Source organism: Enhydra lutris, unplaced genomic scaffold (assembly GCF_002288905.1).
Source record: "Enhydra lutris kenyoni isolate GAN:26980312 unplaced genomic scaffold, ASM228890v2 scaffoldscaffold6, whole genome shotgun sequence".
Classification (NCBI taxonomy): Eukaryota; Metazoa; Chordata; class Mammalia; order Carnivora; family Mustelidae; genus Enhydra; species Enhydra lutris.
Window position 1 is genome coordinate 28,257,782 of NW_019154090.1, and position 14,992 is coordinate 28,272,773.

The following is a 14,992-nucleotide window of genomic DNA, read 5'->3' on the forward strand; positions in this document are numbered from 1 at the left end:
AGTCCCTCCAATTAGCAGAGGGTCTGGGACTCCTCTGCTGCCTACTGCCTGGCACGTCCCTTTGCCAGGTGACCAGAGCATCCCCACTCCCTGTCACTGAGCCGGCTGCTGTTGGGAACACAGCTTTCCGTCAGGGAAAATGAGAGACAGAGACAGAGAGAGTGGTTTCACCAGGAGGCTCTGTCCTCTGTCATCAGGCCCTTTGACCCTGCTCTCCTTTTCCCTCATCTTACCTCCTGCCTGTCATTTTTTTGGGATCCCAGGCCTTCAAGCCCCACCTCTTCCCCGCACCCCTGCCTGGGCCTTCTGTACCCCACCCCACCCCACCCCCAATCAGCCCTACCCGACAAAGATGCACCTGGCTGAGAGCCCACTGCCCCAGGGGAGGCCCAGACCCTTCCCCTCTGGTTTCTCAGCCACAGCCCCCCTTCTCGTTCCTTCTCCTCCCTGCTTCCCTGCGCCTCTTTTCCAGGCAGTACTGAAGTCCTTCCTACACACACGCTATTTTTGTACCATCACTCTCTCCTTCCTCTCCCCCTTCCCCCTACATTCACTTACTTCCTGCTTTTCCTTCACCTCTGCCCAGCTCTGAAAGAACCGGGCCCCTCGGGCGCGCGCCCACTGCTCCCCCACCCCCAAGAGGGGCCTTCAGCTTTGGGTCCCACGGGCAGGGCCACTCCGGGAGGGGCCTAAGGCAGACACCCCCGCCCCGACCCCCCTCCACCTCCACTCCCGTGCCGCCTTCAGCAGCTCGCCAGCCGGCGGGAAGCAGGGACTAACCGCGGTCCCGAGTCCGGAGGCGAGGGGAAGGAGGTCGGCCTTAACTTCCCCAGTCCACCTTAAGAGGACGATGTAGCCAGCTCGCGGCGCTGACCTTAGAAAAACAAGTTTGCGCAAAGTGGAGCTGGGGCCCCGGCCTCTGGGCAGCCCCGGCGGCGCTCCCACTGCCTCCTAGCCCTCGCTGGCGGCGCAGGTCCGAGCGCGGCGGGCGGGCGGGCGGAGCGGAGCTGGGGGCCGGGGACTGGGGGACAGGGGAGCGGGGAGGGAGCGGCGCGGGCGCGTGAACTGGCACATTGTTGCAGCCGGCGGCCCGTCCGGTCCCGGGCGCTCGCGGGGCGCGCGGGCGGCGGGGATCGCGGAACCGCTCCCGGGCTGCAACCGCGGGGCCCGGCGGGGGGAAGCTGGGGCCGCCGCGCGGGCGAGGAGCCCTCCGCCTCCCCCACCTTCCCCCTCCCCACCCCCCGCCCCCGGCCGCGCGGCTGGCGGGCGACACTGGGCTGGCGGGCCCGAGCCCCGCAGCCTCCCCGGGCGGGCGGGAAGGAGGGAGGCGGGGAGGGCAGGCGGGAGGAGGCCGGGCTGCCGGGGGGAGGGCGGGGGCAGCGGCCGGGACTGCGGGCCGGGAGCGAGCCGAGCCGAGCCGCCGGCGCCGCGAGGAGCCCGGGCGGGGCAGGTGGGCAGCGGCGGGGGCGGCGCGGCGGGGCTCGGCGGGGCTCGGCGGGCTGCCTTCGCCCCTGCGCGCGCGGTCCTCCTCTCTCCCGCGCTGGCGGCCGCGATCTGCGCGCCGCCTCGCTCACTCCTCTCCCTCTCGCTCTCTCCCTCTTTCTCTCTCTCCCCTCTTCCCCTCTCTCGCCTCTCCGTGTATCTGGCTCTCCGCCTGGCTCCCTCGGGTCTGTTTTTCTCTCCTGCCGCCTCTCCCTGGCCGTTCCCTGGCTTTATTTCCCGCGCGCTTGGGGTCTCTCCCCCTCCCCGTCTCTAGATCTCTTGGGTTGGGGGGGGGGGTGTTCTCCGAAAATCGCAGCGGTGACGGCGGCTCCTAAGCCGCTCCAGGCGCCTGTTCCGGGGCGGGGGGGGGGGGAGGCCCGGCCGGGGGGGGGGGGGGGGGGGGAGAGGAGGGGGGAGCCTTAGTCATTTCCCCGCTCCAGCCTGCGCCCGCCCGAGCGCGCACTCACCGCCGCTCTCCCTCCTCGCTCCGCAGCCGCGGCCCATGGAGCCCGCCGGCCCGGCCCCCGGCCGCCTCGGGCCGCTGCTCTGCCTGCTGCTGGCCGCGTCCTGCGCCTGGACAGGTAAGCACCCCTGCCCCCCCGCGGCTGCCGTCCCCCAACTGCGGGCCCAGGCCTGCCAGAGCGCCAGTGGGAGCCACTGGGCTAATTTCCAGCAGTAGTAAGGGGAGACATGTCTGTAACTGGAGTTACAGATGCAGAAACTAAGGCCCAGAGACAGCCAGCCACTTGCCCAAGGTCACACAGCTATGGGTAGGACCCACTCTCCCTCTCTCTTGTGTGGGCATTGTGCTGGGCCCTGTGCTGGGCAGTGGGACATACCCAGATGAGTTGGTCCACCCAGCCCCTGCCCAATCTGATGGGGGAGGCAGGCTGTCAGCAGCTTTCTGAGCTAGGTGCCCCTGGCTTCTCTAGAAGCTCTTTCCCTGGACTTATGCTTTCTGCACGTCTGACTTCAGGGTCTGAGAGGAGGGGGTCGGGGCAGAGGTCCCCCAGGTGCTGCCTGGAAGGGAAGAGAAACAGGCTGTTGCCATTAGGGAAGAGTGAGATTTCCCTCTGGTGCGTGGAGCAACACGGTGTTGGTGTGTGTATGGCAGAGAGAGAGGAAGGGAGGCCGCAGTAACTCCGGGGGTGAGCTGCTGTGATCAACAGATCCTAATGCGAAAGCACGGTGGATTGTCCCTGGGTTTGCCAAAGCCTCTTGCTGGATGGTCTGCTCCTTGCTGTTCTCCCGGCTCCCCCACTTCCTCCTGCCTGCCTTCCCCGGGCTTCCGCGCAGCTCCCTGCAGTTCAGGTGCTCTGTGGGGCTGTTACCTGTGGCTCTGAGCATGTCTTTTTGTTGGCCTACATCAAACACCTGGCTGTCTCCAACCCGCGGCAGGCTCTGAAGGCTACCGTGTATGTTCGCCAAGGGGTGAGGTCACCATTCAGGAGTCCTGCTTCTTAAAGGGGTTTTGCAAAACCATGGGTCTCCTGGGAGGGCCCAGGTGGCAGTGTAATGGCTTTAAAGGAATTGGGGTGGGGGAGAAGAATGGGGAATCTTGTTGTAGACAGAGGGGTCCACACCATCCTTCTCTAGGAGGAAGGTAAAGATGAGCTCAGTACCCACCTCCCCCCCCACCCCGCCTTTTGCATTTGCCTAGAGACTGGTAACCATCTGATAGCAGTGAGGAAGGGAGAACTAGCAAAGAGTGGGTGGAGGGAGAAGTGGGGGTGGACAGCAGCTTCTCTCTGCCCTGCAGTTTCCCCAGAACCCCAGGGATCTACGTAGGCATCCCCCACCCCCACCGGGGTCTTCCCAGTATGTTTGGGTCCTGGCTGGGTGGAAGGAAACACTGATACATTTCAAGTCTGCCTGGTGAGTGGCATCTCCAATCTGATCCGCTTCTTGCTGCCCGAGCCACCCTTTCCACCCTGCGGAAGTCCTAGTTCCTGCCCCACGTCCTTCCTGGATCTGGCCTGGAAATGCACAAGTGTCTCTCACAAGTACTTCATTTTCCTGACACAGAGAATGGGGCCCAAGTTAATTTCTAAATGTCTGTTCCAGACCCTTCTCCAGCCAGGACCCCGTGGTTCAGTTTCTGGCAAATGACCTGGTGAGGCTGATTAGCAAGTTTTCAGATGGGCAGCCTGCCTTTCCTGGGGCGCTGGCCGGGAACACCAACACCCTTCTTGTGAGCAAATCTCCCCTTTTTGCCTATAAAAACAATCTATAAAATGGTAAAGATTAGGCCATAAAACTTCCGTTCCAATCCATTCAGCATCAATAGCCTGAAAAAGTGGGAGCAGCAGAGGGGCCAAGATTAACTTTGAAATAAATAAATCTGAGGAGGTGAGAACACATCTCTTGACCGAGGGTGGTGGGACAGGGGTGGGGTGTCGTCGTCATAGCTGAAGCCTGCCAGTCTTCTTCCCTCTGTGTCCTCCGGGCTTCTGGTCACACTCTGGGCCCCGGCATGGGCTTCGCCTGGTCGGGCTGCAGGATGGGGGCCGCAGCAGCCCCCCTCCCTCGGCTGCTCCCAGCATGGAGTTTATGACAAAGCAGAAGAGAGGCAGGACAGAAGGGCAGGAAGGTAGAAGGAGGCAGTTGTCCAATTTTCCAAGAAAATAGATTTGTTCGAGTGAGAAACTCAAATGTCAGGCTTAGGAAGGCGGCGTGAGATTGAATGACTACTAATGTCTCAGGAAGAACTGTCAGCCTTGGGGGGAGTGTGTGTCACATGATTGCTGGGGCCCCACATGATCACCGCTTGCAGGGCGCCGGTCATGTGAATTATCTGGGTTGGGGAAGGCAGGAGAAGAAGTTTCTAAAGATTGCTTTTAGCACAAAGGCTGCCAAAGGGAAATTCTAAAAAGATGCCAGTGAAGTCACCAACCTGTGTTCTTGGAGCCGACGTGAGGTCTGTTTCCTAAAACAACCTCGCTGAGGGCCATTCGGAGGCTGGGAGTAGGGCAAGGGTCTCGGGGACACCTGGGCAGCCCCACAGCACCTGGCATCTGTTCTGCAGGCTCTCTGCTTGGTCCCACTGAGGTCACGGGCCTCTGGGGCCCACACTGGGTAGATCTGGGTGACTCCCCCTGGCTCCTCCCTCTGTCCTGGAGGAGGCCAGGCCAAGATGGGGTTCAGGTGTTGGGGGCCAACTGAGCTCTCCAGCGACCTTCTGACCCTTTGGTAGAGGGGGACACGCTGGTGGCTCCTGTGTACTTTCCTAACTGGTGAACTTAGTCTCACTTCCTCTTTCTCAAGAAGACAAAGGGGATGGAGGGCTCTTTGACCCCAATGGACTCGGGCTGTTGGAAGTTTCTTTTAAACCCATGGTGTTCTCTGGGTCCTTTCTGGCCATGAAGTAGTCCTTTACCAATTCCCTGGAGACCCGTGGTGTGGTGTGATTCAATCTGTATTTGTAGTCATTTGGCATGTTTGAGGTCCTGATGGGAACCACATGTGGAGAAGAAGGAGAATCCATGTCTTTGAATGGTAACAGCAACAGCACCAGAGACTGTGCGCCGAGGGCCTGCCTATGTCATCACATTAGTCAGGAAAACAAAGTGTGAGGTGGCTTTTATCCCCATTTTGCAGATGAGGAAAATCGAGTCCCAACTTGGAGAAGTAACTTGTCTCAGGAGTAAGAGGCAGGGGGGTCGAGATTTTGAATCAAAACTCTGAGGGAAGAACTTTACGGACTTAGTCCAGCCTGGAAGGAGTGAGAGGAGCCCCCTCCGGGCTCAGATGGAGGTTTGTCAAGAGTTCCTTCTGGGGCAGGAGCCCTTCCCTGAGTCACAGTCGCTTCCTGGAAGGCACACTGAAGATGGAAACATCAAGAGCCCCTCGCCAGTGGCAGCTCATGGGAGCCATGTGACTTCCACCAGAGCCCCCCATCTGGGCTGCCGAGCTCTGGAGGCCCCCAGAGCTGGAATATTCCTCCTTGCATCTTCCCGGTGCCCTTTGCGACAGATGGAGAGGGGGTGTGTGAGAGGAAGGGAGTCTAAAACTGTTGTACGGAGCCCACACACACTCGCTCGCTGCTTCCAATGGCTCCGTGCGACAGGTTATTTTCTTATTTGTAGAGTCTTGGACTGATGGAAGGTTCTCCCCCACCCCTCTTTTTAAATGTGCTCAGATTTCTGGCCTGTCAACACAACGCAGATCATGTCACTCCCCGGCTCCAAACTGTTGAGTGGGTCCAAGTTTTCTCCAAAAACACTTAAAAAGAAAAGTGCAGCAGCCTGTGTGGGCTCCCTCCCTGACAGGCCTTACTCTCAGGCACATAATTCCCCAAAAGCTGACCTGACAAGACGGGCTGGCCCCCGTAGACCGCAGTTTGCCCAGCCCGCCAAGCGGGGGAGCCCCTAAGACCTGAGAAGCTCCAGAGTGGTAGAATCCCACACTGGACCCTGTTTACTGCAGCGTCCCCCAAACATATGAACACGAGGCGTTTGGCTTGTGCAAGGCTTGCGAACATGCGGCCTGACCCAATTTGGTAAACGCTTGTGTACCCATCCATGCCCTCAGCTCAACTCTCTCATCTCTGGGCCTTCGCGGATGCTGTTCCCGCTGCCAGAGCTCCCCTTCCCTGTACCTCCTTATCTTCATATGCCCAAACCTGTTCCTCTTTCGGTTGGAGCCAAGGGAGCTCCTCCTTCTCTGAACCGTCCCCACCCCCAGGATTGTCTCCCCCCTGATGGAAGCTACTTGTTGCTTTCTCCTTGTTTCCTGGCCATATGCATACGTGGTTAGCACCTGGTGGGCGTGGTGGTTCTGGATCCAGAAGTGAGAGCCCGGGAGGGTGAATCCCAGCTCCACCGCCTGTGGGGCCACCTCCAGCGTCTCGGTTCCCTCCTCAGGAAGACAGAGATGACCTCAGCAACTGTTTCAAGAATCAAGTGCACTGACGCACACACGTGTATGCTTGCCACTGTGCCTGGCAGGGAGCAAGCGCTCGGCACAAGTCAGCCAGCCAGCCTCGCGGCCACCATCGCTTTGTTCTCCTGGGATTTCCTCCTCTACCAAAGTGGGGCTGACTTTTGTGAAGTACCCGCCACAGCCTCTTACAGGCACTGGGCACGAAATCGCAAACGCTGTCATGGGAGGGCGTGGTGTTCCGCTTGGGGATTTTCCCTGTAGCTTTGGGGGCCATTGAGGGCTGGATGACTGGAGCGGATCCCCAGACTAGTGGGATTTAATTGTCTGTTCCTGGGACTGAGGCTGTGGGCGCAGGCTGCCTCTAGGTGTCTCTGTCCAGATCCACGGGTTTGGAATTGTGCTCTCCCAGACCCGGAAAGCCAGAGGGGGAGCCTCGGAGAGCCCCTGGTGGTCTCGCTGAGCGCCTCACCGTGCCCCACTGGGCAAGAGAGCCCAGCACTCGTGGGCTCACACCCCAGATCCACAGCAAGGCATGGATGGGATGCCAAGCGCCCTTTCTTCCAGGCCAAGCCTTTTTGAAACTGGGCTGTGCTGGAAGTTTCCATTGTTAAAGCCAGAAATCTGACAGGATCCCGAATTCCATGGAAAAATACTAAAGTAATAATAACAGGAACCTCTGTTTCCAGCCACTTAACGGGGCTGAGCACTGTATGCTGGCTGGCCTGTATGATCCCAGTAGTACTCAGTTAGCCTGGGCGATGTGCACAGTTATCAGGTCCACTAGACTAATGACGAGACTGGGTCAGAGGAGTGGAGCAACTTACCAAGGCCACATCCGGACCGAGTCCAAATGACAACCCAGATCAGCCTGACTGCAGAGGGCAGGCTGTTAGGTAGTCATCACTCAGCCTTGTTTGACAGGTGGAGAAACCAAGGCCCGGGGGGCTGGCATCCTGCTTTCTTGGTGCTCCTCTCATATTTCTGTCAATCAGCGTATCCTCCCCAGGAGGTGGAGGTGGCCCGTGTTCCCAAGATGGGTTTCCATCCCATACTGGTGAAGGAAGTATCTATTTTCACAGCTGAAACTGCTTTCCTGTTCCCTTGAGCGTTGCTGGGCCAGGTCTCCTGACGGAGCCCCCCACAAGACGGATTTTTCCCCATCAGGTGTCTGGCCAGGCCCTCCGTCCAGAGAGATGCAAAACAGACGAGGTGGAAGTCAGGCCACAACACAGATCGGCTCTTTGTGTCTGTGAGATTTCCTGGCACAGCCACTTGGGGGCACAGGGGGTAAGATGGCCGCAGATTGGCTCCAGGAGCCTAAGGGATCAGTGGGGGAGACGGAGAGCCAGGAGCAAGTGAGCAGGGAGCCTCTGCGCCTGGAGAGCCAGCCAGAGGGGTGGGCCCCTAAGCCCCGCTCCATTGCTAACCGTGTCCCCCAGAAATGGAAGCCTCGGTGGAAGGACAGAGTGTCCTTTGTACTAGGGATGAGCTGGGCCTCAAATCCGTGCTCTCTTTCCTTACCTTTTTATTTTGGAAAATTTTAAACATGCACAAAAATGAGCAGGAATAGCGGCACAACCCCTGGCTTCCACACTGATCTGTCATTCTTTTTTGACTGCCTCCCCCGCCCACCGACTTTACTGGGAATGGAGGGGTCAGGGGAGCTTTGGAAAACAAATGCTAGACATCAGGTGTCGCTTCAGCCATTACTAGTCTGACACGCATCCCTCGATGTGCTCCGTGGTCTAATGCTCCCAATGTGCCCACAAGCATGGAGTCCTTCACTCACAGTTCACAGAAAAGGAAACCGAGGTTCCTAAAAGCCAAGTTGGGCTCCTCCCATGGCCACCTAGCCAGTGAGAGTTAAAGCCAGATCCTAGCCTTGGTTTACTCTTAACCACTTTGCTATTCTTGTTATAATCATTTTAGTTATAAATATTGGTCCAACAAGTACTTTTGAACAGCTACTGTGTGCCTGGGTGGCTCTAGTTGCTGGGGTGACAACCATTGGTAGGCAAAAACACCTGTTCTCAGAGAGCTGATGTTCTAGTGAGGAAGAAAAACAGACCCAAGTAAATACTGCATCAGGTGGAGACAGGTGCTGTAAAGAAAAGGAAAGCAAGACGAGGCATAGAAGGTTGAGTGGGGACAGAAGGAGGGCCTCTCTGAAGAGTGGAGGCCTGAATAACACTGAAGGAGCAGCCATGAGAATATGAGGAGAGCGAGCCATGTAGAAGGAATAGCAAGCGCAAAGGCCCTGGGGCTAGAAAGAGTTTTCTTTGGTCCAGGGATAGCAAGGAGGCCAGAGAGCCTGGAGTGAAGGGAGATAGGCAGTGTGGCGATTGGGAGAGGTCAGGGCCAGACAAAATAGGATCTGGCTCACTGAGCACCTTGACATTGAACATGTCAGGCCTTGTGATAGAATCATTACTCTGTGCCTCGCCTCATTAAATTCTCACCACAATTCTATGAAATGGGAACTACTATTATTGGACAGATGAAGAAATCAAGACTCAGAGAGGTACAGTGACTTGCCCAAGGTCACACAGCTTGTAAGTGCAGAGCTAGGGTTTGAGCCCCGGCCCTAAGTGCTATAGCATCCTCATCACTGCTTTCCTGCTTCCACTATTGCCCCCTCCCATGTCATCACCCAGAGCAGCTAACTGAATTAAATGCTCCTTGCTCCTGCGCCAAACTTCTCAGTGGTTCCCACTGCCCTTAGAATAAAATCAAACTTCTTACCATGATCCATGGGGCATGGCATTTTCCGGACCACGTCTGTCTGTCTGACCTCATCTCAATCCACCCCCTCCTTCCTCTGTGGGTTTTGGCTACAGCAGCCCTCCTTCTGGCCCTCTTAGGCACTAGCCTCTTTCTTGCCTCAGGGCGTTTGTACAGGTTCTTCTCTCCTACTGGAACAACTTCCTGGCTCTTGCTTCCTTCAGGTTTCAACAGTAATCTCGCCTCATCAGAGGGGCCTTTCCCAGCCACCCCATTCTGCAAGTGGGTCCCCCTTGTTATTCTCTATTATGACAACAAATTTGTTTCTGAGCACTCCAAGCCATTTCTGTATTTGTGTCATTCTTTCGGCCTTGTCCCTGCTAGGATGTAAGCTACATGAGAGTAGGAACTGTGTCCGTCTTAGTCACTGCTGGGCCTCCTGGGGCCTGAGCACAGGGGCCGGCAGCAGTAGGCAGGCTAATACATATGGCTGAAAGAAGGAACAGGTGGGTAGTAAGATCCCCATTTTCAGGAAAAGGCTCAGAGCCTTGAGGTCACATAGGCAGTAACCCTGGTCTGAAAGCACAGTCCTGCCCTCGTACTACACCATCCCACTTCTGCGGCTGGGGCCATGGCCATGGCATGGATCCCCGCCCCTCCTGCTGTCAAAGTGATCCCGAAAACGTCAAGAAGCACACGAATGTCAGGGCCAGCCTGGGTGGAGGGAGGTAGCCGAGACACATGAGAACTGGTACTTAAAATTCGGGCTGTCCGAAATACGGCTTGCCCCCTTGTAGACACCGTGATGAATGAGCTGGCAAACCATGAAATGTGAATGCCGTTAGTGCTCCAGTCTCTCGGTCGCGGTGGGTTTGGAGGGCCCAGCCCGACGTCAGCCGCTCCCAAAAAGTCATTCATTGCGTGAGGCCGCCCGGCATGGTGGGGTAGGGTGCAGGTGAAGTCCCACCGCTCGATGGCCCCGTGACCGTGAGCGTCAGTCTTTTTACTCTGTGAAACGGGAGTGGTACCGGCCCTGTCTTGCTGGGTCCCTGTGGTGGTTTGGCGAGGCCCGTCGTCCTGCTGGCAGTAGCGATGCGTGATGTTGTCCCGCCGTGGTTACTATTACTGTTGTTGTTGCCTGGTCATCGTGTCCTGGTTTGGGGCTGGGAAGAGCAGGTGGGACCCCCGTTCTATTTGTTCAGTGGCAGCGAGACCTGAAACCCACACGCTGCCCCTCTCAGCCTCAGTTTCTCCTTCTGTGAAGCAGAGGCTCACCTTGGTGGCCCTCCTGCGGGCCCCTGCCTGCTCCAATGCTCCAGCCCAAGCCCTTCTCACCCTTTGTCTTGCTGACACCCCAGGCTCCCTCTCCAGCAGGGGAGCCAGTGGAATGGCCGTCAGCTCTGGGACCCATTCCTGAGTTCGAATCTAACATGCGCCTCTTACTCTGTAAGCAGGGGCTCTGGAGCACGGGCCTTTCCCTGTTCTGAGCCTCACTTTCTCCATCTGCAAAATGGAACCTCTGCCCCTGTTTCCTCTTGCACGGGGACTCTTGAGGGTTAAGGGAATGAAGAGCTGTGGAAAGTGCTTTGTGAGCTACAAGGAGCGCTATAAAAGGCATCAGTGAATAGTGTCAGCTTGGGGAAAAAATCTCATCCAGAGACTGTCTGCTGTCAGCAGCAGGGTGTGCTGAAACCTTGGCAAATGCCGTTTAATAAATGCGTGTTGCTTTTAAGGGGGCCTTTATCTCGGCTAGGAAAATGTGTGCGCGTCCTTGGCAGCCTGAGAATCCAGCAGCCTGAGCTGGAGGGGACCCCATCGTGGCAGTGGGAAGTGATCACTCTCCAGCCTCAGGAGCAGCTGTCTGTCTGAGCCCTGCTTCTGGCCCTGCTCTGCCTCTCAGGGTTACAGCTTCCTCACCTGGAGGAAGGGGACAGTCACAATAGCAGTCCCCTGGCCGGGTTGTCATCATGAGAGTGAAGTGAGGGCTCCCCGTTCTGTGACCTCATGCACACGTGGGACCCATGGGAGAGCCCGGGCTGTCCCTAGAGGAATAGTGGGGCTTGCGGTCAGAAGGACTCACCTGGGTCCTCAGCCTGTCCAGGTCCCATCTTTGGGCCTCAGTTTCTCCGTCTGCAAAACGGGAAGGTGAGAAGTAGGTCCTTAGGTTGTCGAGGCACCAAGTATGGTGGATGATGGGGTGGTGTCCCCGTGTGCTCTCCCTGCCTCAGCGGGGCCACCGAGGCCTGCTAGACACAAAGTGTGTTTATAGCACACGTGTTCCTTTCCCAGTGCTTTGCAGGCATTGTTTCCTCCCCTCCAGGTCCCTCCTGCACCATGCCAACACTCACTAGGGCCTTTGAGCCTCCCCATGTCTGTGCCTTCTGGCCAGCAGTGGGCTCAGCCTGCTCACAGGGGCCGCAGTGAGTGGGCTCATGCGTATGTCGGCCAGAGCCGGTTCTGCGTCAGAGAGAATGTTTAGCTCCTCAGTCTTCAAGCCGTGATCATCCATCATCCCCTCCATCCTTAAATGTCTGCCGCACGGCCATGGCTGCCCAGCGTGATGTGCTTCCTCTCTGCGTTCTTCATACGCGTCAGCCTAGAATGACCATAGTGTTATTGTTATCATCGCCCCCATTCTACAGATGGGAAACCACAAGTCCGGAGGGGTTAAGACATTTCCTGGAGTCTCATAAATGGCAGAGTTAGAATCTAAACCTGAACAGGATACAGCAGGGTACAAAACTAAGTGTCTGCTCTCAAAGGGCCTATAGGTAAGTCTAGGGTAGGGCCATGGAGCTCACGAAACTGACAAATACCCATGTGATATGTTATGTGGTAGGTGATATGGAGGAAAATAAAACAGAGCAAGGGCCATGAAGGGGGGAGTGTTTTACACAGAGTGGCCAGGGAAGGCCTTTCAGGTAGGCCTGAAGGAGGTAAAGGAGCAGAGTGTAGATATCTAGGGGATGAGAGTACCAGACAGAGGCAGAGGTGAGTGCAAAGGGCCTGCGGTGAATAGTGACTCTGGCATGATTGGGAGCAAGATGTCATACCCTGATGGCCACCAGAAGGATTCTAGGTCTCGCTTAGGGCGCAGTGAAGGCTGCAGGAGGGTTTGGCACAAAAGAAGATATTACCTGGCTTAGGTTTTAGGGGCTCCTCTGGCTACAAGGAGAGCATGTATTGTAGAGAAAGGATGTGGAGGCAAGAAGGCCAGTTTGGAAGCCGAGGTAAGGATGCAGGTTAGGGACGGTGGTGTGGTCAGGCGACTAGAAGAGATCAGAGTCTGGCCAGATCCTGGCAATACTCTCTCATTGCTGGGCTGGGGGCCGGGGCGGGGAGGGGGAGGGCAGTGGTCCTTCTGACCACTCACATCTGACATTGGGGAGAGAGAGAGTTGGACCCCCTTTTTTACAGTTTCGAGAAAGCGGAGGCTCTGAGAAGAGTGATTTTGCGAATCCCTATGGCTCACACCCTCTGGGGGTGAGCCATAGGGATCGTCTGGCCCCAGAGCCCATGCTCTGGACTGTTGGCCCCTCAGGAGTTTCCCTGCTGCGTGGAGGGAGCTGCGGGGGTCTGCCTGCTCCCTACAAGGATATGGCACAGTGCCCAGTGCCCAGAGCTGCCTGGAGTGGGGGTGGAGGAGAGAGTGCCCTATTTTATTTACAAGGCCATGTGCCTCCCCATTTGCACTGCCTGTGATGCAGCTGAAAGTTTGTACCGCGGCACGATGGGCCTGTCCGCCGGTGCCAGGAGATGGCTCCCAGTGCTGGCCTCCTGTGCAGATGGCCCCTGAAGCCCAGTCCCAGGCTAGCCCCATCCCAGGCTAGCCCCATCCCCTCTTGCTCACGGCCAATGAGCATGTCCCAAGGACTCTGCCCTGCTGCCTAGATGGTGCAGAGCCCTTTCCTGTCTTCTGCACCTTTTCTCCTGTGGTTCCCCTTTCCTGGAATGCCTTCCCGGCTCTCCAGCCTCTGTCAGCCTTCATGACGAAGCTCATTGGCCACCACTTCCAATAGGTCTTCCCACATCCCACCACTCTCCCAGGACTCCATCCCCAACCGATCTCCCTCCATGTGGTCAGTGCCTGTGCTGGAGACTAGGCCCCACAAGGGCCAGGACCCGTGTATTCAGCTTTGTGTCCTGTAGCTTTGAGGACTGGACTTGGCACTGGCGTGGGGTTTGGGAGGGCACGAGTGGACGAGGCCTCCTCCAGAGAAAGTAAGTGCGTCACTGCGGCTCTCGGAGCCCCAGAACACTGGCGTCGAGTCCTGAGCCCCCCCTCTCGGGAAATGCACGATCCATGAGCCCTCCACCCAGGCAGCCCCTCCATGGATCAGCCAGAGGGGCTGTCTGCTCCCTGCCGTGGGGCGTGGGTTCCAGGTTTGGGGCAGGCCTCTTCACTGCCTAAGTACAGAGTAAACAGGTGCCCCAAGCTGGCCATCAGCCATCAGCGCACATCAGCCACTAAGGACATACCTGTCCCTCCCCTTCTCTCACACCATCGAGTATGGAAACCTGTGCTTGCCAGACACCTTCGGGCACGTGGGCACACGGGTGTGCCGCACACACGCTGTCGCCCCTGCTCCCAGTACTCTGCTAGTGCACACACTCACATGCCCGTCCCCCATAGCACTCAGGTTCCCTCCCCACCCCTGCCCACTCTCTACACATGCATGCACACACACACACACACACACACCCATGCACGGCCCCCCTCCTGTGGTCCCCAGCAGGCTGTGCCCACACCCCTCCCAGACATCTGCTCACACCCTCGGGCACAGACACACCCTCTCGTGCCACCACTGTGCTCACACACACCCGGGCTACACGTGATTCACATACCCTCCCCCATGTAGTTCGCACCCCCTTGTGCCGCTGTTTGCTGGGCCATCCGTGCACACTCGTGAGCAACGCTGTTGTACTCGTAAGCACACACGTGTCATCTGCACATGCTCACTTGTGTACACACCCCTTTGGCTTGGCACACTCATGCACCTAGGTGCCCTCTCCCATGTCGGCCCCTTCACTTTTATGAGCACACTCAGCCACACTCCTGCACTGCATGCTGGGACACACAACCCTTAAATCGTAACCCAGAAGACGCCAAAGGCAGCCGCTGACGAGGTGTGTGTGTGTGGGGGGGGGGTCATAAACCAGCAGTGCCTCCCACCCCAGGACGTCCAGGAACGGTCGTAGTCACGGAAGGGGCCGCTGAGCTCCCCTGCTGTGGGGGCCCAGTGCAGGGTCCTGAGCCCCCCGGGCATGGCTGGAGCTCTGGCCATGGCCTCCCAAACCCCAGGGCTCCTTGAGTTTGTGGAAATCTGACGGTGGCCACCCGCCTATCTCACAGCAAGTCCAGGAGGCTGTCCTCACCCACTGCCCTGACCGCTCCTGTTAGAAAACTTACTCCTAGGTTTTATTTTATGACTTTAGTTCTTTTCCAAAAGAAGTAAATGTTCACCGAAGAGACACGATTTCCATATATTGTTTACTCTAAAGCGAAAAAGAAAATAGGCCGACCCCTGGCCTCATTTCCCAGACACAACAAACCTTAGCATCATGGTGTTGGTCACGCTAGATCATTTTCTCAAGACGTTCCAGCAATCAGTCAGCATCTGCAGACGTTTCTCGAGTGTCTGGTCTGGGCCGAGCACTGTGTCAGGAGCCAGGGAAAAATGGCAGTGAACAAAACAGACAAGGTTCCTGGAGGGGAGGCTCATTTAAACAGTAAACAGGTGTATAACATACATAGTACACATATAGATTTTTCTTATTAGAGTACTGTAAATATTTAATACTCATCGAGTTTAAGAACTCTGAAAAAGATCCAAAATAGAAGGAAAAACCTCTCAGGTTTAGATTCATGATGCAGAGAGAGTTGCGTTTTATAGCCTTGTATCTATAG

At 57.1% G+C, this 14,992-nt stretch overlaps 1 protein-coding gene across 2 annotated transcripts in view; it reads left to right on the forward strand.

Moving 5' to 3' along the window:
- Window positions 1–877: 877 nt before the first annotated feature.
- Window positions 878–14,992, forward strand: part of LOC111141427 (signal regulatory protein alpha) — a 38,716-nt gene continuing 24,601 nt past the window's right edge. Inside the window, exons 1-2 of one of the 2 annotated variants that reach the window (XM_022493970.1) lie at window positions 878–973; window positions 1,976–2,063. In XM_022493970.1, coding sequence (XP_022349678.1) covers window positions 1,985–2,063 — 79 coding nt within the window. In that variant the 5' untranslated portion in view covers window positions 878–973; window positions 1,976–1,984. Of the gene's footprint in view, window positions 974–1,891; window positions 2,064–14,992 lie in introns of those variants that run through there. The other variant, XM_022493972.1, reaches the window with a different exon arrangement.